We start from the raw sequence: 20,396 nt of genomic DNA, 5'->3' as shown, positions 1-20,396 counted from the left end.
AACAGTTCTGAGTCCTACAAATGTAAATCACTTACATGCATGCCTTATGTTTACACTGGAGAGTCTACATTTAAGCCTTACACATTTAAGACTCAAATTAAGCTTTAAAATAATCAACTCCATGTCGATTTGTGGTCTGCAACAGCAAATGCTTTGAGCTATTTGGAAACAGAGAAGAAAAGGAAAAAACACATCTTTCAAATGGGCAGGTTCCAGCCTCCAGTTTGAGGAATACTTAAGGAAGTTAGCTAGGATACAGATCACCTTCAATACTCACAGGGCATGAATTGAAGAGGAGAGCCTTAAAGTGAAACTCAGGTTTTTTGATAAATTAAGCAACAAATGTGAGATGTCTCTAGTTCCAATTCACAGATTTAACTCCAATTAAGTGCATGGATTTATGGGTTAGTTTTTATAATTCAAAAAACAAATGTGGCAAATTACAAAGGAAGCTTCTTTTTTCTCTTTCTCAGTTTGTGATTACAGAAACCTTGCTGTCAGGGCACACAATCATATTCAAGACACTGTATTTAGTCAAAAAGGTAAATTAGGTGCAAATCAAATTTCTAAAGTGCATAAACACGTCAAGATGACTCCTGCCAGGTGGACAGTAACACCAGAATAACTCAACAGGCATTTCCTTACAAACCTTCACAGAAGTTTCAACTCTCACTCTGACACAGTGAGCAAGCCTAAGACTGGGATTCACCGAACAACTGAAAAGGAAGCTGTACAAATGCAGACTGAATGTGTTCCAGGCTCCACCCAAAAAGAGACCAGGTGCTCTCCACTTGATTGTGTTCTTCCACTCAAGGCCACACAACTGATAAAGTGCTTGTGACAGCAGAGCACAGGCTTATGGAATGGAGAAGGAGGTGAAACACCAGCCAATATTCAGGTGACACATCTTTCAAAGCTGCATAACTGCTGCACTCTCCTCCTGGAAGCCACCTCCAAATTCAAATCTGAGTCTTCTTCCAAGGGAAGCAGAATTCTGCAGCTATAGTAGTGAAAACTCCCACCTAACAGGGATGGTCATAATGCTTTCCTGAGAGTTCTGCAGCTTCCTGGACATTTGTGCAATTCCTGTCTTGCCCTGCTTTAATGAGCAAATTTATTAGAGCATTTTACCCACGACAAGATCCTTAACCTGTTTAATTTGTTCTCAATCAAAATTTTGCCTTGACTTTCCCTGGTGTGGTTGGATAGTTCTGAGGATTTTAGAGACACGATTGCATTCACCAAAATCATTGCCCAGGCTGAGAGAGAAAGCAACTCAAAGCACCATTCCCATGGCCACATCCAGGACAAAGGTGTAAAAAAATAAACAGTCCTGATGTTCACACAGTTCTCCTTCTTTAAAACTTTCAGGTATCCATCAGTAAATACTTAGATTCTCCTTTGGTGACACTTTGCTATTTAGATTAAAGATAAAGAAGACATTTTCTGCAATGAGGATGGTGAAACACTGGCACAAGGTGATAGTAGGTGCCCCATCCCTGGAAGTGTTCAAGGCCAGGTTGGATGGGACTTGGAGCCACCTGGTCTGCCATGGCAGGCAGGCAAGATGATCTTTAAAGGCTCCTCTGAACCCAAACTATTGAACAATTCTACAACATGCTGGTTTTCATCCAGAGCCAGAAAAAGGACTGGGTTCTGACTTCTTAGTATTGCTTCATTAATACCATCTTTTACACATTGTCACAAATAAAGAGGCAGAATAAAGCTACTTTTTTAAGCCCTGCACAGCTTTGTGTAATTCCTCTCAAAAGTGCTTTGAAACAAAATTTGACCAAGAGCTAGCAATATATCAAAGCTAAAAAATGTGGCCACTGCAGGGGTAGCTTATTGCATATGGCTTATTAGGAAAATTGAAGATCAGAGCAGCAGCAGACTTAAACATGTGCTGCTCTTATGCTTCATGGACTGTTTCAACTTGCTATGACCCATGCTACTCTCTGCTACAGATTTTGGCAAAAGGCAGGCTTGTAAGTTTACTGTTCTAATGACTGAACAGTCTCAGTTCCCATACAGCTCAGCACCACAGAGGTAAAATGCATGGGAAGACACTTGTCCAGAAGTCTGATACCACCAATAAAAATCCCTAAGGAACCTATCAAGATAGAAAAAAAAAATCAGATCCGAGTGTTTATCTCCATTGCTACTTTTCAGGAAGCCCCCACAGCACAATTCCAACCCACTAAGTTTTCAGGCCAAGAAGAATCACACTTGTTAAACTGTTCATCCATTTCAGTACTGCTTAATTAAGCATACAGAGGCACTCTAGAGGTCTGATTCCAGCTCCTAGTTATTCATCTTGGCCTTAGGCCTCCTGGATTTGCCTGTCCAAAGCCAAGGGGAGATGCCTGCCTGGTCTTGGCTGCCTATTAGGTACAAAGTACCAAGTCTTCCAGGTGCAAATCTTTCCTGTTTAGAAACAAACCTGGCCATCACAAAATCCCCCTGATGCTTATCACTAGCAAAGGGATGTTTTAGCAGAGGAACTTGGTGATTTAAGAGCAAGTAAGAGGAATCCTACAACCTTTTTCACACTTAAGATGGTGTATTTCTGCATCCACTAGCAGAAGATGATGGCAGCAGCAGTAGCAACACTGAAGTCCAAAAGTCTGCAATGTGATTGCCAAGATACTCTCAGAAAAAGCTAGGGCAAGGCACTGCAAGAGTGTCAGGTTATTTATTAGTGATCACCTTTCCTGAGCCATTCACATGCTACAAAAAGATGGTGACTGTTCCACCATGTGAAGATCCGTAACTCCAATGTTTAGAGAGGTTTTGGTCACAGCTGAGTTGGGACTCTTCTCTGAGTAAAGGACAGCAAAGACAAAAGCCAGAAACAGGAGGCTTAATTATCAGTGCATCTTCTAAAATTTAACTAGATGTTTTATTATCTCTATGCAGGTACCAGCATGCCACAAAGAATAGGGTGGCAAAAAGCAACTCTTTTTCCATGTAGTCCCATCTACTTCCTAGCTCCATTGGGTTCACTTCTTTCATGGAGGTGAAGACAGAAGTAGAGGAACTTCAAGGAAGTTCAAAAGGCAGTACAGCTTTGCATGGCTCACATCAGGATTTATCAGATGCTGTGCAACTCTTTCAACACCACAGCCAGTGATGAGAACAAGTCTTCTTCCTGCCTTCCCTCCTTTTCACCCACTAAACAAGTGGAAGCCTAAAGTCTGGAACTGCTACTTAAATAAAGCTTACAATAGCAAAGTCTGGCTGAGCTCCTGGCAGACAGGACACTGACTCTGTTCAAGATGGGCTGGTTAACACAAGACAAGTCAATGTACCTGAGACACAACTCAGCACTGAGCAGCCTAAGCCCACAGAGCCCTTGTGCTGCTCTACCATTCCCTACTCAGAGCTTATGAAAAAGTTTCACTTTCAGCATTATTTCCATGTGTTAAAAATAGCTGCACAAAGCTATTACATGTAGATTTGGCATATGCAAACTCAGGGACTGTAGTCTCAGAGAAACTACACTGAGGAGCTACTAATAAGTTTTTCAGCTCCACAGCAGCCTACATTGACCATATATTTTGTCTTAATTTCTAGTTTCAAAGATCAAGTTCTGTTTGTTCAATAAAACTGTTAATAAAGATGGAAGAATTTAAACAAAAGCAAAATAGATGTTTAAAACCATCTTCCCTAAATTAAGCAGAGCTAAACAAAAGCTAATTTTCTATCACATCAACATGTTTTAGCCACGGTCACTAGAAGGTGATTTTATGAACATCTCAGTTTCAGATCACAGATAAACACTACCAATATTTGTATTCTTAAATAATATCTCTTCAGTGATGAGACATGCACTCTTCTTTAAATGAACAGTTATATTACAGATGGCAAACCCTGAAGCAAACTCTGTCACTTGAAGCATACCCCTGCCCTGTAAGAGATAAATCCCCAGAAGTATCATTCAAATCAAATTCTGCCAGATTAGACACTAATATTAAGCAGCTGCCTGGAGCGAGCCCTTTTACCCAGCCCAGCACTCAAATGATGCCAATGTCAGATTCTGTTGGTGGTTTTGTTGTAAAAGAACACTGTTTTAAAGCAAAAACACAACCAAAATGTCTTCAATCTGCACAAAGTGGCTGACTAACCACCACAAACACACCATGATATCTGCTGAAGAACACTTAAGCCATAGAGACAGCAGTTTTGAATGGAGTAATAAAAACTGCTGGAAGCAAAACTTCAAAGGGGCAGATTTTCACTAGTTCTTAGAGTCCTCTTTGTCTTCAGGAAGAATATGGGAGGATTTCAGGCAGTCACATACTTAGAGACACAAATCAATTGCTTTATGTCACAACAAAACAAAAAAGCAGTTGCAGAATACACTATATTAATTTTTGTATTTAGACATTGAAGTAAAATTTTATTACATAACATTTTAAGCCCTTTCTTTAGTGATCTCATCTTCCCAACACCACTTAATACTAAATTGTAAGGTTTTCTGTGCTGTTTAGGTGGCCTGGAAAGGCCCAGGGATGGCCTTGAAGAGCCGACGCTTCAAAGGACGAGGAGAGACTTCTGATCTTGTCTCGGTCTTGGTGTTTATTAATTGTTTATCTAAAAGATTTTCTTTCAGCCCGACAGAGGTCTGCACAGCAAGCCAGCCATGGGCACACTGCGAGCCCCCGGGGCGGTCACTTATCTTTATACCTGAAGTTACGTGTACAATATTTATCATTTCTCCCCAATACCTTCTACCCTTATTAACCGGTGCACTTTTAGTAATAACCAATCCCAAAGTGCCACCACCACCACAGAAGATGGAGGCCAAGAAGAAGAAGAAGAAGGACAGGACATGCCCCAATTCCTCCATCTTACTTCTTTAGACCCCCCTGTACCAAAATCCTAAACCCTGTGTTTTACACTTTAACTAACTTATCCCTTCACCATTCACCCAGTGAATTCCTCCCAGTACTCATACAGGTCTCATCTCCTGTGTAGGATCAAAGTCCAGCCACCAGACACCTCTGGCAACATTCCAGGATTCCCAAGCCCCCCAAGGGTGGTCTCGGCCTCTCTGGACCTCCATCCTGAGGTGCTGAGATCCCACACTAAATGTCTATTTTTCAAAGCTTTAGGAAAAGAAAGGCTAGAAAACCAAGAGAATCCTAAATTTAAACCTATTCCCATTAGTGCTGCAAACGTGCTCAGAACTTGATTATTGAGACATGTCCAGAACATGACCTCAGATGAATTTGGCCCATCCTGAGTGCTGTGTGAAAGTTCGTACTGTATAACCTATTACTATCAGCAACATAATGTTTAGAAAGTCTTTAAATTATCTTTTTTCAGGAAACATGACAAGAAACAAAAACCTCAGAATTCGAGCTTTCCAGTTGATGTGGTGAATTCTTGTTAGTTAGTCCTTTTAAAGCAAATGGCTGGAAGAACATTTGTCACTTTCTTATGGCAAACAACTTCCAAGCAGCACCATGTTTGCCTGAGGATATTGTCCCTGGTCCCAGAACAAGAAGGGTCATGAGCTGCAGAGGTGCTGAAATGTTCTTTGTGTAAAGAGGAGTTGGCTGAACATTTCACTTTTTCTTCTTGTTTAACTGACTTATAAATCCATGTAACTCAGCATCTGAACACAAGCACTACTTTAATCCAATGCACAAAAAAATTTCTATTGTTCACACACTCTGTCATTCCCAATTAATTTTATTAATCAATTTGAGGCAAGCATACACTTTTCATTAAGGTCAATTCACAAGCTTCATAAATTTGAACTATTCACTTCTGAGGAAAAAAACTACATCACATCTTCCCCCAAAAGCAGTTCTGAAACACAGATCAATCACAGAAGTTCTCACAGTGCAGCCAAGAGTTAGGGGATGAGCTAGAACCAGTTCTCTCCATTTTGGCTATCAGTGGCTTTGCCACATCTGGCAACATAGTATCACCACAACTGGGACTCAGATGCCACTGTCACCAAGATTTGCTTCCTTTTGTAAAGTTTAAATAAAGCCAGTACAAGCTGTTCTTAATATCCACATTTATTGTGAAAGCATTAGGAAACCACATGTGCAGCCTGTGAATTTTTATTACAAACAAATATCTTATAATGAGAAACTCTTCAAAACATGGGATTTATGTGACCAGATGCAAATCTTTATGGTGTGGACACCTCAGTATTCTCCTTACAGCCAATGGACAGAAGAAGGAAGAGAGCAGCTCATTTCCTCCTGTCTTAAGTTGCAAATGCAAGATGTGGCTGGGGGTGTGTATTCTACTGCCATCTGCTAGATGTGGGGCAGTTTCTGCTGTTAATTGGGCCACCTGTTAAAAACAGGTGGGGCAGTATTTCTTTATCTCTTCCACTACCAATCCTCCCTCTGGGAAATATCTTCTGTTGATGGGCCATTGAGTGTCACTGCATGGCTGAAAAAATTACATCATCCATTGTGAGATGCTCTGCCCAGGAGGAGGAGCCAAGCATTCCCTCCTGGATATAATCTGAGACTTGGAATACCACAAGCAACCTTTTTCCACTGGATTCCCAGAGGAAGACAAGGCCCATCTACACCACCACTGGACCTTCAGAGGAAAACTACACCCTTCCACAGGATCACTGCTCCAACAGAACCACACCTGACACTCCAGGAGCACTGCAGCCACCATTTAATCAGACTGCAACCAACACTCTGACCCACAGTGTGTCAGGTTGTATTCGGACTCTGTCAGTGTTGTTTTGTATTACTGCATTTTTTTTTTTATTTTAAATTTTTTTCCTAATAAATAACTGTTATTCTACTCCCATATCTTTGCCTAAGATCCCCTTAATTTCAAAATTCTAATAATTTGGAGGGAGGTGGTTTGCATTTTCTTTTTCAAGTGAGGCTCCTGCCTTCCTTAGCAGACGCCTGTCTTTTCAAACCAAAACACCTCCCAAGACATTAGACACATCCTATCTAATGAATCATAACTCAAATTATGCCCATCTCTCTCTTTTGTTCAAAGAGGAACACACTCATACAAGCTATCTTTGGGAAGAGTTCATGGGCTGGCTATTTAAGCATGGACTGCTGGAGGAGGTGGCAAACCAAACTGCTTGGTAGGAGAAAAAGGACACCTAACAAAAAGTGACTAGAGACTGTTTTAAACAAACATCATCACCAGGCTTTTCAGCTTGGTATCAAAGCCAAGCAGCAGTATAGAAAATATAGAAAATGCAAACAGAGTTAATGTGAGAGGGAATAGAAAGGATTCTAAACTACACAGATGACTCTGCTTAGTTCCTGATTAACTTTCCTAACTACAGAGAAATCAGACAAAGATGACACCTAGGCAGAGTCACAAATTACAGCTTCTAACTTCTTCTGGAACTAAACAATGCAAGGCAAAGCCCTTGATATGGTATGCAGAATCCACTACAACACAATAAGCAGCAGGCCTGGTTCTGAGGCTTGGAAAACACTGTTCCTTTTGGGACAAAATAGAAAAGGAGAATGACTCAGCTCAGAGAAAAAACTTAATAGAAATTAAACTCAACAGCATGCCTAGGCACTGTGAGATACTTGAGCCTGGACTCTCACATCCCCAAAACAGAGAGGCTCCAGTAGTCAGGGCTCAAAACAGCACTGGTCATTCAACAAGGTGAACTTTATCACAGCTGACATCTTAATTTCTTGTCAGCCAGAGGAAAAACAGTCAGGCATGCTCAGAAGAAGGATTACAGATCAATTACACAGAGCCACACAGGGTTGTCAAGCTCATGACCATAGTGAGTCTTTTTTCTGCATTTGTCTTCATATATAGAGATGTACACAAAACATGAAAAACACTCCTGAATGAAGTAATCAGGGTACACTGCACATGTTTTCCTTTTTCTGTCTAACAAAGAGTTAATGTCAGCTAGTACAAGTTCTCTTCTAGTGGACTGTGCCAGAATGTAATCAGAACTTCCTAACATGCCCCCTGGTTGATTCCCACTAAAAGCACAGAAAACAAACATTTAGAAAGCAGCCTTCAGTTTAAATATGCTTTACAGAATCAAGAAAGAACAGTGAAATTTTAAGAGAGCTTAAATAAGGACATCTGAATAGGCAACCTAAGCTGACTTTTCCTCTCTCTTCAGACAGGCAACACTGACACCTACTGTCAACACTGTCAAATGGATTTAACTTGCACAACTGATTTAAAAAGTTTACATAGACTTTTGAAAGCATATTAAACATTTTCTATTTGAGGGTTTCCTTCATAGCACATCTACTGCCTTTACTGCAGAACCAAAGTTATTAACCTGTCATGTAAAATACCATTTAAATAGAGATTCCTCAAAAGTAACTCATTGATAGTGGTAGACCACAATTATACTTTTTCATAACTAATATTTTTGAACTACTATAATTAAAGCAGATCTGAAAAAGGACACCTTGTTTAACTTAATACTAGCACTTTATGTTTTTTATCACCACAGATATTTAGTTAGCCACCCAAAAGCAAAAAATACACTGTACCTTCCTTAGTCCACATCTGTGTTGGAGTAGCTGGGTCTGACTGTATTTATGTATTTTAAAAAAATTTATTGCTGTTGAGAACAGAGTAGAGGCTTTCCACAGAAACTTTCCAACAAAGAAGCTCCATGATTTTGACATTCACAAGGCATGTCCAGCTCCACAGTCAGTCCCAGTTCAGAGACTCAAGCATCTACACAACAGAAGCCCAGTGACCACCACTGAACACACCACAGCCCAGCTCCTCACCACATGAGTATACTGGCACAACCTGGATATCTCCTTTGCACATTCCATACCAGAATGTTGGGGTTTAATATTTGGAAAGATTCCTCCCACACAGACACTACAGAAGTTACAATAGCTACACAAAATATTATCAAAAACCTCACCTAAGCAAAGAGAAGACATCGTAAGAGTTACGAACACAGTTCTGATCCACCTGGAGAAGACTGTTCTTCAGGGTACCTGAGTGATCCTTGAGGAAAAGAAGGAATATTACTTTAAAAAAATTTTTAAAAACCCATCTTGAGTAAGAGCATACATTTTTAGTAGAATAAATGATTTGGCATTTAATGTATTTTAAATCTATCTTTACACATGTTTTATCTATGGTAGGTAGAAACAATTTAAGGTGGCAATATCGCCACTTACCTATAAAGGAATAAAAATATCAGTTTATCTCTGTTCTAGCACATAGTGTGTTTTCTTGAACTTTATAAACCATAACTGTCTGAATTTTATGCATAGAAACACGGAAAAATGCAACTGACAGCACTGCCATTCTTCACCTTCAGACCTGAGAGCCCCCTCAGTCATGTGAAAGAGGATTACATGAACATGAGATAAAGCTCCATCCTTTATCTGTGCTGTAACACATTAAAAGATCAAAGTAATCTCAGTTTTGAATGAACAAGTTTCTGGAAGTTACAAAGTAAAAATGAGGTAAGCTTGTTCTTTTAAGAGACCAGAGTATCCATCCTGCTCAAAAGGTATCAAAACAGTAAGAGAAAACCAGCAATTCCTCATGCTGCAAATGCCAGATATTGAGCTTTTCCATATCAGGCAGTGTCATACAAATTCCTAGAAAAGCTGCAAACTTAGAAATGTTGCTTTACATGATAAAGTAAATTTTAAGCAGGTCAAGCCACTGTCAGCACTGTCAGAAAGATTATGGATTGCAGGGGAAAAAGGCATTTTAGAGTAAAAAGCAGCCCTATCTCATACCTGTGATCAGGCAGCTTTCCAACAGATAGAGGGGGACTCTGAGTACCACAATCCCTGCCTAAAGAGTCTTTCCTGCCCCAACAAAAGTCTGTCTCCATACAGATCATGTTGAAATTCAGAGATAAACATCAACATCTCCTGACACAATTGTGTTAACCATAGGCCACACAGCAGACATTCCTTTCCACCAAAAATATGGTTCCATCTAAATAATCCTGAGATCTACACATTGTGTAGCACCATCCTGCTGCTGCAGAGGCACCATCCCAGCAGCTCTCTCAGCTCCTCATTTTCATACCCAAGACGCTGGATGCTAAATGCTGAAATCCAGACATCTCTCCATTTAAAAAATACCAAACTAAAAACATCTTAATGTCTGTCTGAAAGAACTAGGATGGTGGAAAACTGAAAATGTACAAGTTACCATCATCACCATGCCCTATCCCTGAAAATGTTCAAGCCCATGTTGGATGGGGCTTGCAGCAACCTGATCTAGTGGGAGGTGTCTCTGCCCATGGCAGGGGGCTGGAATGAGATGGTCTTGAAGATCCCTTGCAACCCAAACAATTCTATGATATGATTCTATAACCAAAACCAAAAAGTACCTTTAAACCTTATGAGCTAGGGAACAAGTCCTGACAACAATCAGAAAAAGAAGACAATGTTCTCATCTTTGAATTCAGGCCCAGGCTGTCAGTACTGAAATCTTGAAAAACAACTGCATCCTGCTTCAGGAAAACTGAATGCAGAAACTGCAGCTGTGTGTCAAGGAGTCATTTCCTCTCCAACCACACAACCTATCTGGACCACAGTACTGCCACCAACAATTGAGGATTAAAAAAAAAAAAAACTGTCAGAGACACTATTTACAACAGGTAAGTTTAAAATTCCTCATCATCAATGAGGTAATAATAGAGACAATATTGGATGGAGAGGCACAAATACTACAGTGGATTCTTGAGGAAAAAAATGCATGGGGTAAAACAGGTGCAGCATGAGCAAATAAATAGCTTCCCATTAAAGACCTACAAACTCTAGGCTGCAGACTGAAAACCAAAACTTTGTGGCTTTATACATGCCATGAAAATGAGTCTTAGCAACCACATCACTTTCAATATGTCCTATGTCTGAAAGACATGTCTGCCTTAAAGAATATAGTCAAAACTTATTTTCAGTAACCAGAGGGTTTTTGGACCCTAAATGCTACAATTCAAGTCTTTTCAAAACATCACAGATGTCCATGTATCCAAGGCAAGATATTAGTTTGTATCTGTCATGTAAAAAAACTATTCCTTCTCAAAACAAAGCATTTTAATGTTATGAGCATCCAAATGTGAAAAATCATTCTCACAGGTTGAATTTCAGTTTGTCCCTAGTACCAACAACTCAGAACAAGTACACCCTTACCTTCTGTTCAAATGAAGCTCCATAATAACCATCATTGAGACCAAAAATAATCTCATTTGGGTTTCTTGCATGGATCTGTAGGGAAGGAAGAAAACAAATCAGTTTACACCCAGCTTACTGCAAATTTTCACACCAAATGAGCACAAATTGCTCCAAGAGTCTAAGGTAGTTTTTCATCACTCATAATTCTAAAAGAACACAAAAACTCACAGAAAACTGAATTTAACATGGAAAATCTGTTTGCTTCACAGCTTTAGCAATAGTCACCATGCTCAGCCATTCTACTTTGAAGTCAGAAACACCAGACAGAGCATCTTTCCTATATTGCATTTCCAGGTGACAAAAATAAATTAAGATAGCTGGAAACTAAACAGAGGTAAGACTCAAGAGGTTGATGTGGAGAAAAGAAGGCTCCAGGGAGACCTTATAGCCCCTGCCAGTGGCTCAAGGAGCTCCAAGAGAGCTGGAGAGGGACCTTGGACAAGGGGGAATGGCTTATCCCTGCCAGAGGGCAGGCAGGGTTAGATGTGATATTGGAAGAAATTCTTGGCTGTGAGGGTGGTGAGGTCCTGGCACAGGTTGCCCACAGGAGATGTGACTGCCCCATGCCTGGAAGGGGCCATGATGGGTGGGGCTTGGAGCAACCTGGTCTAGTGGAATGTGTCCCCACCCACAGTTGGGAGTGGAACTGGATGATATTTAAGGTCTCTTCCAACCCCAACCACTATATGATTTTATGATTTAAAGCTCTGATGTAAGCTAACATGAATATCTGTAATCAAACTTTAAAGTACAATCTTTAAACACATTCATTTCCTTTCTCAGCATTCTATATATTAATTCATCCAGATGTTTTGTTTCCTGAAGAAAAAAGTTGGGAAAAAATATTTTCACATTACCTGCTGGCCCAAGTACTTTAATCCATCTAAATTGACCTTCCATTCAATCAAAAGTTGAAAGTGTTCCTTCTTGCCACCCCAGATCCTCACAACAAAACAAGAGACAGAGGTATCAAGATGATCAGGCATTATTCCAAAGTCCAGACTCCTCCATGTTGGATTCTAAGCATTCAAAGAAGGATAAATACAGTTAAAACAAGATGAAACTAGTCCATAAATTGACAATTCAGAAAGCAGCAAAGCCTACCTCAAAGATTTTTTAAAATCTTAAGAATTAGGAACAACACCCATTTCAAGCTCTGCTGCTTCCTTACACGGTTTGCTAGAGAGAATTCCTCAGTTAAAAGGTACATGCTGTAAAGTACTTCAGAAACTGTGAATGGGTTTTGCTTCCTTCCATTACAAGACTTCAAAGAATTTACTTCAGAAATTACTAATTCAGTTTAACCAAATCAGGAACTTTCAAAATGGAAGTAGCATTTCTTTCACAGTTATAATTCAGCTTCTGAAAACCAGACTATAGCATGTATTCCCAAAGTTAAATCCTGATATATTCCCCAATAATTAAATTTGCAGAACTTGCTGACGTATTTGTTCACATTCTTCTCCTCTTGACTGATGCTCAATCCTGAAATGCTGTCACTAAAAGCTCATCTTTACTCCACGAGATCAGACTTGCACCTGGAGCTTTTCAGAACCAGCACACATTAGCTAAACTGCAAATTCCACCAGAACTCAGACTTACAAAGATGATGTGTTCTAAGAATTTCCACTCATCTCTAACAACATCTAAAGAACTGACCCAAGCTGTAACAAAACCAAGTCAACCCCACATTACTGTGCCAAGAGACAACATGGTGTCCAAAAGCAGAAATGGGAAAGTGCTTTTATTTATATTTATATTTATTTCTCTCCCTCCTCTGCTGAACACAGAAACAGTAGCTCCTGTAAGACAAAAGGTAAGAATCTACCACCCCAAGAAAGAATTCACCTTCCCTTCTAGTGCTTAAGCAGCCTGGAAAAGCTGCTTAGCTTTTCTAGCATCCCTGAACTGGAATGAGTCAATTTGAAATAGGATGCCTCTGAAAAGAAGGGAGAGGCAGAGTTACCCAGTAAAGATTACAGAAGAAATGCATTAATCAAGTCCTCCTAACAAGAAGGAATATTTCATAGCTATTTCATAGCTATTCAGGCCCAAGAATACCAGGTCATTCAAATACCTATAGGTTATATACAGGATGTCCTCAAGACATCTTTTATTTAGATTTTTGTTATTCCATCTCTTATATCCTGTGGTTAGTCTCCCTTTTCATTTTTCCTTTTCCTGATTTAGAATAGACAGAACTAAAAATCCTAACAAGAAAAACTGGATAAGTTAGCAGCCTTGAGTAAGCAGACAGCTCTTCATTCAGGAGGGTTTCAAAGCATTTACCCAGGGTGCTATAAATGGAGCAGATCTACCTTGTTAATGCAGGAATTAAAGTCTTCAGCAGGTTTTCAAACTCCCTTAGCCAACATTTGCAACATCCTACTCCTATTCTATTATTATCCTTCCTCAGTAACTAAACAGTAATAAACTGTTTAGTTCTGGCCCCTTCATTCATCTAAACTGAAAAATTTAGAAAATCTAACATGTTTTTAAACTTCAGTTTCTAACAGCTATTAGCTCTTCAAAGAATACATGTATATATCTGTCAGGTACATGTTCCTTGCTGTTTTCCTACACAACACAAAGATGTTAATAGAAATCAGCATTTCTACTACTCAGCAGCTCCCTTTTCTAACATTCATAAAAAGAATCTGAAAAGGAGGAGAACACACTGCTCCTAACAGAACCAAACAGTGGAAAGACACATTAAACAGTTATGGTATTCAGCAGAGAAATCAACTTCCTGTACTAAATACACAATTTTTAAAACAAAGTTTTTCCACATTAAAGTAACTTACCAGAGAATTCTTGATCACCTCACTCTTATAAAATTCTGAAGAAAAATAAGTAAAAAAAAAACCTTTAGATTAAACACTGATACAAATCTTAGTATTTGAAACAGAAAAAAACAAAATAAGTAACAATCAAGAAATACAACTGTTAGTGGGTACAGTTTATTAGTAACCAATTCATAAGATAGACTTTGAAATTCAGTCATGGTTTTGACTAAAATTACTCCTTCACACCTATTACAAGTCATTATTTAAGCTTAGTATTTCATCTTTATACCCATGATAACCCCCAGGTTTTACAAGGCTTTGATTTCTGAGGAAAGAACATGGCACGGTAGTTAACAGATTTTGGATGACATTTGCAAAAATGACTGGTTTGCCACACTGGTTTGCTCTTCCTGGAACACAGCAGCTTGGATAAATAATTTACAGCACTTTCCTGCAGAGCGATGGTGATCTGCTCCAGGTGCTCAGAGAGGTAACAGCCAAGTTACCTGACAAAGGTGCCAACAACCCTGTGTTTAAATGGGAATAATCAACTGCTGGCACATGAACCTTGGCTTTCCCAGTCAAAGCAAGAGCTTAAAAAACTTTAGCTCTAGAGGCAGGAATACAGATTTTGTACAATATCCCTGCCCACTGGAGATCAGAGATAAAGCTTTGATAAAATGCAGAAGAGTCCCTAATACCAAACACTGCAGGAAAAGTCATCAGTGACCAGTTTAACCAACCACCACAAAAAAGTCCAGGCAGCAAGCTCAAGTTTTGTATTCTTATCCTTCTAAAACACCATCCTTGGTAAAAAAAGCAAGGCAAGATACCAGATGTGTCACTGTGCCAGATGAAAATAAAAATTAAGAGAAAATCAAAATTCATCTCCAATCACACCAAAAGGAGCATGAAAATGTATTTTTAATAACATCTCTCCACAATGAACTATATACCATAGTGGGAAACAAAAGCAAGAAAGAGAGGAGATCTAATGTTCAAACACAATTATCTAAACTAGAACAGGTGCCTGGATGCTTCATGGCATTGGCTGACAACTCTATTTTTTGAAAATTTTCATAACAGTATGTGCTGATGTATGCTCTGTAAAACAGCTGGTATGCACATAGTGGGACACTCTTCCCCACAAAAGGCAACCAAAGCTCCAAAAGCTTTAACTTTTATGTGCCCTTGGAAGTCCCCAATTTCTTACATCAACACTCAGGGAAGAACAATGACAAAAATAGGGTGATTTAAAAGACTACAAAAACCTGTCATCTGTTTTGCCTCCTTGTCTGCTAACACTGAAAGCTTTCATGAAATTGAGGAAACTAAAGAGCTCTTTTCCAGTGTTTGCAAAGGTGATGCAACTAATGGCAGAAAGTTGTCAAGCCAAAAAAAATAAAAGGAAGAAAGAGAATTCATATCATAAGAATTCAAAGATTAACTAGCAAAAAGGTTGATAGCAAGGCTGGTTTACCTTTGTAGATCTTGGTGTTACCACACAAGTGAAGAGTGAAGTAGGTATCCAAGAGGCGGTGACCATTCTTATTAATAATGTTACGTGCAGCAATATTCCGAAGATGACGAAGACGGCGCTAAAAATAAGGAAAAAAATTCAAAAATTTTCTTAGATTGAAAATTACCCTTTCTCTTTTTTCAGAGCATTTTAATGATTCCCAAAGCAGTGTTGTAAAAACAAAATCCCAGCAAACACTCAGTTTTCTCTGTCAGACAGCAAGTGTAAACAGCCAGGATTCTGCAAAGCCACAGGACAAGCAATAAGCACCTACAAGCTTGGATTCAGCAACTCTGATATTCAAGAGAAGCTGTTTTTATTCATGTTCTATATGTCATTTTTATCCCACATAACTATATCACCCTGACTCTTTGAGCAGTTCCAAGCAATGTGATGCTATCAGCTTCAAACAAGCAGCAGCATCACCAGATGTTTTGCATCATCTCACTGGAAACACTTCGCAGACAAAGCTATTTTCAACAAGCATTAATGGCCAAATAGCTCAAACCAACCACCAGCTAATCCAGAGCCATAAGGAACTGGCTGAACAAAGCTTCCTGATTTCATGGTAATCCTGGAAACTGCTCTCACAACCTTAAATAAAAGTAAAATACATCAGGAAGACATATCAAGATTTTCAGGGAAAATTAAGGGCGCAGTGAAATTTGAGATTTTCACTGTCAGTTACCATCTGCTGTGATGAGAGAGTCCTTTTCCCTTGGAATGAATACAGGAGGATATGTCACTAAAATATTTAGTTTAAGTGATTTTATCCAACTCCAACATTATCTTGGTTTACTACATTACTGCACCTTGAATGAAAATCATCAGATCAAATCAATCTCCTCTCTGTGCCCAACAGCTTTAATAGCTGTGACTAAGGTTTTAGCTTCAAGGGACATCACACCCTTAATCTTTGACAAATATTTTACATTATTAACTTCTTATAAAACTTAACTAGTTAACAAAGCCATTTTGCAGGACTGTCACACTTAAATCATTGCTTAGCTGTTGTTGCTATTGTAGCTTCAAAGACCCATGCTTCAATCAGCCTCCCAGGAATGCAGCACTCAGTGAACTGCCAACCCAAATACATCAAGTTCTCACCAAATCCTTCAGTGGAATATTTTCCCAATCAATCTCTCAACTCACCAGTGTCTCACCCACTACCATGGGGACATTGACAAATGGCTCCACATACTTTGTGGATCACCACAATATACCAACAAGCCTCAAACAACTGCTCAGTGCACACTTTTACCTCAGAGCTCATCTTACACCATTTTTTCCCAAAAGTGTCTTTATTTGCAAGGCTCAATCCACCTTAAAAGCTGATTGACCAAAAGCACATTTTAAAAGCTTTTGAAACCAAAATTTGAAGACAATTTTCCTGTTTGTTGCTTGTCTTAAAGGCTTTTAACAAGAGTTGAAAGGCCATAATCAGTTTTAGAATCATAGTATGACATTTGATGTCACTTAACACCACTCCAGTGATATATCAGTTTTCCTTTATGGAAAGGTATGAGGAATATTCAAATTTTGTTTGACAGCCTAAAAATCACTGATTGAGTCATTCTCTTCAAAGTCTATTTATGACTCAGACTATAAACACAGCCTGAGATGGGATGCCCAGGTACCTCTACTACAAATATACAAAAACTTAAAAAATTAAAAACAGAACAACCTAATAAAGAAAAAACGTTCTGTGAGAATACATGGTCTTATTTTCTTAGAAAGTGGTATCAAAAATGTCAACAGAAATATTATGCCTCACTTAAAAGAAGCCATATAGACCTTTAATATTTTTTCCACATCTAACCTCAAAGCTGGGTAGCTTCCCTGGCTGTTTTTATATACAACTGAAACACTTCTTAAGAAACAGCTTTGCACATGAATTTTGCTACCTATAAAAATGATTCAAGATTTTAATGTGCCATCTCTCTTTTAATTAACATCAGGAGAAATCAGTAGCAGTGAAATCAGTCAACTACCACGCTCATTCCCTTCATTTTTGTTATCTTTTTTTCCTTTCATCCCTTACAAAGAACAGCCCACACTGTACTCTAACTAAGCAATTTTCTCCAGGTCTCCTTAGGATTGCAAACTGATTTGTGTGCCTGCTTTAAGTAATATGCTTCATTGATTAGCTCTCAAGCAAAGTTAAACAAGTTTCTTACCACTTACAGTACACAATGAGGTCAACGAGGTTTGGGAAAAAAAAAAAAAACCAAAAACTGTGGAGTGTCCTAACCTACACCTGCACTTCTGAACAAGATGTGAGTCCTTATCTCTCCACGATTTTTTACTTCCTTGCACCCTTCAGCATCTGGGGGTTAAAGTCACACTTCTCCTAAACCTGTTGGAAGAAGACAATTAAATCTGGGAGAGATTTAGAGACCACAACATAGTTAAGAACTTAATGTGCAACAGGTAATGAATATTTGAATCTGCAGCTTAGCCAGCACTCTCCTCCAATCCATTTAGTGAAGTCATGATGACAGAGAGACTTGAATCCTGATAATAAATCTTCCCATTCGCCCACTATGTTCACTGATGTCAGACTGAATTATTCAAATTTCCTCAGAACTCTACACTGGCAACATTGAGTTAATTAACGTCTCCTGATCAAAGATAATTAGCTTAAACCAGGAGACTATCAGCTGCAAAGACATACCCAAAAACAACTGAAATAGGTTCTAGAACTCCTCATCATGGGCTTTGTTTTGTGACAAAGCAAATATTAATTTGAGGGAAGTTTTAAATATCTAGTGTTACCTCCTATGCATCTCATATCATTTTGTGCTGGAGACACTGGAACACACAAAACAAAAACCCCACTGTGTTGCAGCTCAGCTAGCACCAGCACCAGCCCAACACTGCCAACCCCCAGCACTGCACCACCCTTTCTTGTTCCTTATACCATAACAAGCACTCGTGCAGCTGCTCACAGAATCCTGTCTGGGAACCAGTGTGGATGGAAACCAACCACATCTCCCTTTTCCTGGCTTAGTTCCACCAGCTCACTTCCCCAGTATGGCTGGAGCAGCAGCTGAGCAGACCAAGGAGGGCACAAGCAGCAGCAAGAGGCTGAAGGCAGGGAATGGCTGGAATGAAACCATCAGCCTGAAGTGTACATGGAGCAGCAGAGCCTGGCACTGCCATGAGCCAAGGGGAGGCAGCTCACAATGAGGTACCAGAGCACTGCAAACTGCAAAAGCAACTCTTTTTAGAGAATAAACCAGTACACTCTATGCTGAATGCTGCAGCTAACACACAATTCTTTCATTTCCTCCTCCTTCTAGGTGAAGTGCTAAAAAGGGTCCCTTCTTTATAGTGACAAGTTTCAGCTATTTTGCTCTTTTCTGTAAAAGTGTCAAGAAATCTTCATCATTAGGGAGGTTCCCCCAGGATAAGATGCTCTGCACCAGAACAGTCATTCTAAAAAGCTGACCTTAAAATTCAAAATACAAGGGCTATAAAACAATCTAAGGGCCTTGACAGCCTCATGAGTCATTAAACTTCAAAAAGGCCAGTGTGAGTGCAAGATGATAATGCAGGACCTGTTTTCATTTTTAAAAAAAGAGCAAAATATGCAATGAGTATAGCTAATTTTCACTGCTATCTCCTCAGTGAGTGTACAGGTTACCAGCAATACAGGACTAAAGACCTCAGAGGGGCATCTAAAGCAAGTATCTTAGTGAGATATCCTACAGCAAAAAAAAGCTATTTTTGCAGAATACATACCATGGAAAAGGTTGTTTAACCTTTCCAAGAGCTCACAATTCAGCACGTGCAGCCTTAAGAGGAGCATATTTGGATCAGTTCTTAGCACAGTGGTACAGCAGGTCTAACAGGTCATTCTCAGGGGGTTGTGACACAAGTTATTTTGGTTAAAATTGTCCTAGACCTTTGCAATTCCCAAGAAAACCAATGGAGCAGTGAAATTACATTACAGGCCTGGTTATCCTTTGCTTCAATTGCCATTCTAAGTTGCATTTGATTAAAAGCAACAGCTATATAACAACTACATGTTGATTCACATGAAAGAAATTAGTACTTCCTTCTATGTTGAAGACAAATGACTACCAACCAGGAGAAGAGATACGCTTATTTTCCATTAGGAGAAATCCTGAGTGTATTTTAAAAACACTGCTGCATGTAAAGATAGCACAGGTGATAAGCAGACAGCAATCCCAAAGATACACAGAAAGTCTGATCAGGAAAGCGGTAGGAGAGATCTGAAGAGCAGAACCTACCATCAGGTTTCATCCCTCATGCCTGCAGAGGCAGAACAGCTCCTTCCCAGAATACTGCAACACCATCTTAACAGAGCTGCTGTGGAGTGCAGCAAAGCCATCCCTGCTCAGTGACTGCCAGCTGCACTCTAAACAAATCACACTGCTCCACAACCAAGCATTTCATCATCAGCCTTGTTAAGATGGCTTTTTCATCAGGTGATTCCAGACAGTCTGCCACGTCTTTTGAGGTCTAAAGGACTGAAACTGTGCGGTCCCTTCATGCTTTAGTTCCCTCAACACTAAGATACCATAATCTTTCACTACCTCTGCCTAGAATGCCACCCTCAGCATGTTCCCATCCTGCACAATGTGTTTTGTGCAGTCTTATGGTGAGGATCAAAAAATTAAACCAAGGTAAAGCTGCCAAAACCAAAAGTTACTAAGGGTAACTAACTGGGTAAGTAAGGGTAACATCTGCCTAAATTCACCTCTCTACAGCTACACAGATGTGCCCACCACCACAGAGGAGCAGACTTCAACACTTAAGTTGCTCTGCAGCTTAAGTTTATCCAGATGCCACTCTTTGCTTTCCTCCAGGCCTGAGAAACAGAAGTGATAAGCTATTCACTGTTTTTTGTCTAATAATCTGGTATCATTAATAAAAATCACTGTAGAGATGACA

The 20,396-nt window shown here is 39.5% G+C and overlaps 1 protein-coding gene across 1 annotated transcript in view; it reads right to left on the bottom strand.

Annotated features, from left to right (window-relative positions):
• The window catches only part of UVRAG (UV radiation resistance associated), an 86,933-nt gene that overhangs the window by 57,001 nt on the left and 9,536 nt on the right, over nucleotides 1-20,396 (bottom strand). Inside the window, exons 2-6 of the mRNA XM_058824768.1 lie at nucleotides 15,438-15,555; nucleotides 13,976-14,010; nucleotides 12,029-12,190; nucleotides 11,130-11,204; nucleotides 8,888-8,973 (exon numbers count right to left, since the gene is read on the bottom strand). Coding sequence (XP_058680751.1) covers nucleotides 8,888-8,973; nucleotides 11,130-11,204; nucleotides 12,029-12,190; nucleotides 13,976-14,010; nucleotides 15,438-15,555 — 476 coding nt within the window. The remainder of the gene's footprint in view (nucleotides 1-8,887; nucleotides 8,974-11,129; nucleotides 11,205-12,028; nucleotides 12,191-13,975; nucleotides 14,011-15,437; nucleotides 15,556-20,396) is intronic.

Source organism: Ammospiza caudacuta, chromosome 2, assembly GCF_027887145.1.
Source record: "Ammospiza caudacuta isolate bAmmCau1 chromosome 2, bAmmCau1.pri, whole genome shotgun sequence".
Classification (NCBI taxonomy): Eukaryota; Metazoa; Chordata; class Aves; order Passeriformes; family Passerellidae; genus Ammospiza; species Ammospiza caudacuta.
Note: the sequence above shows the minus strand (reverse complement) of the source record. Positions and strands in the feature narration are given on the sequence as shown.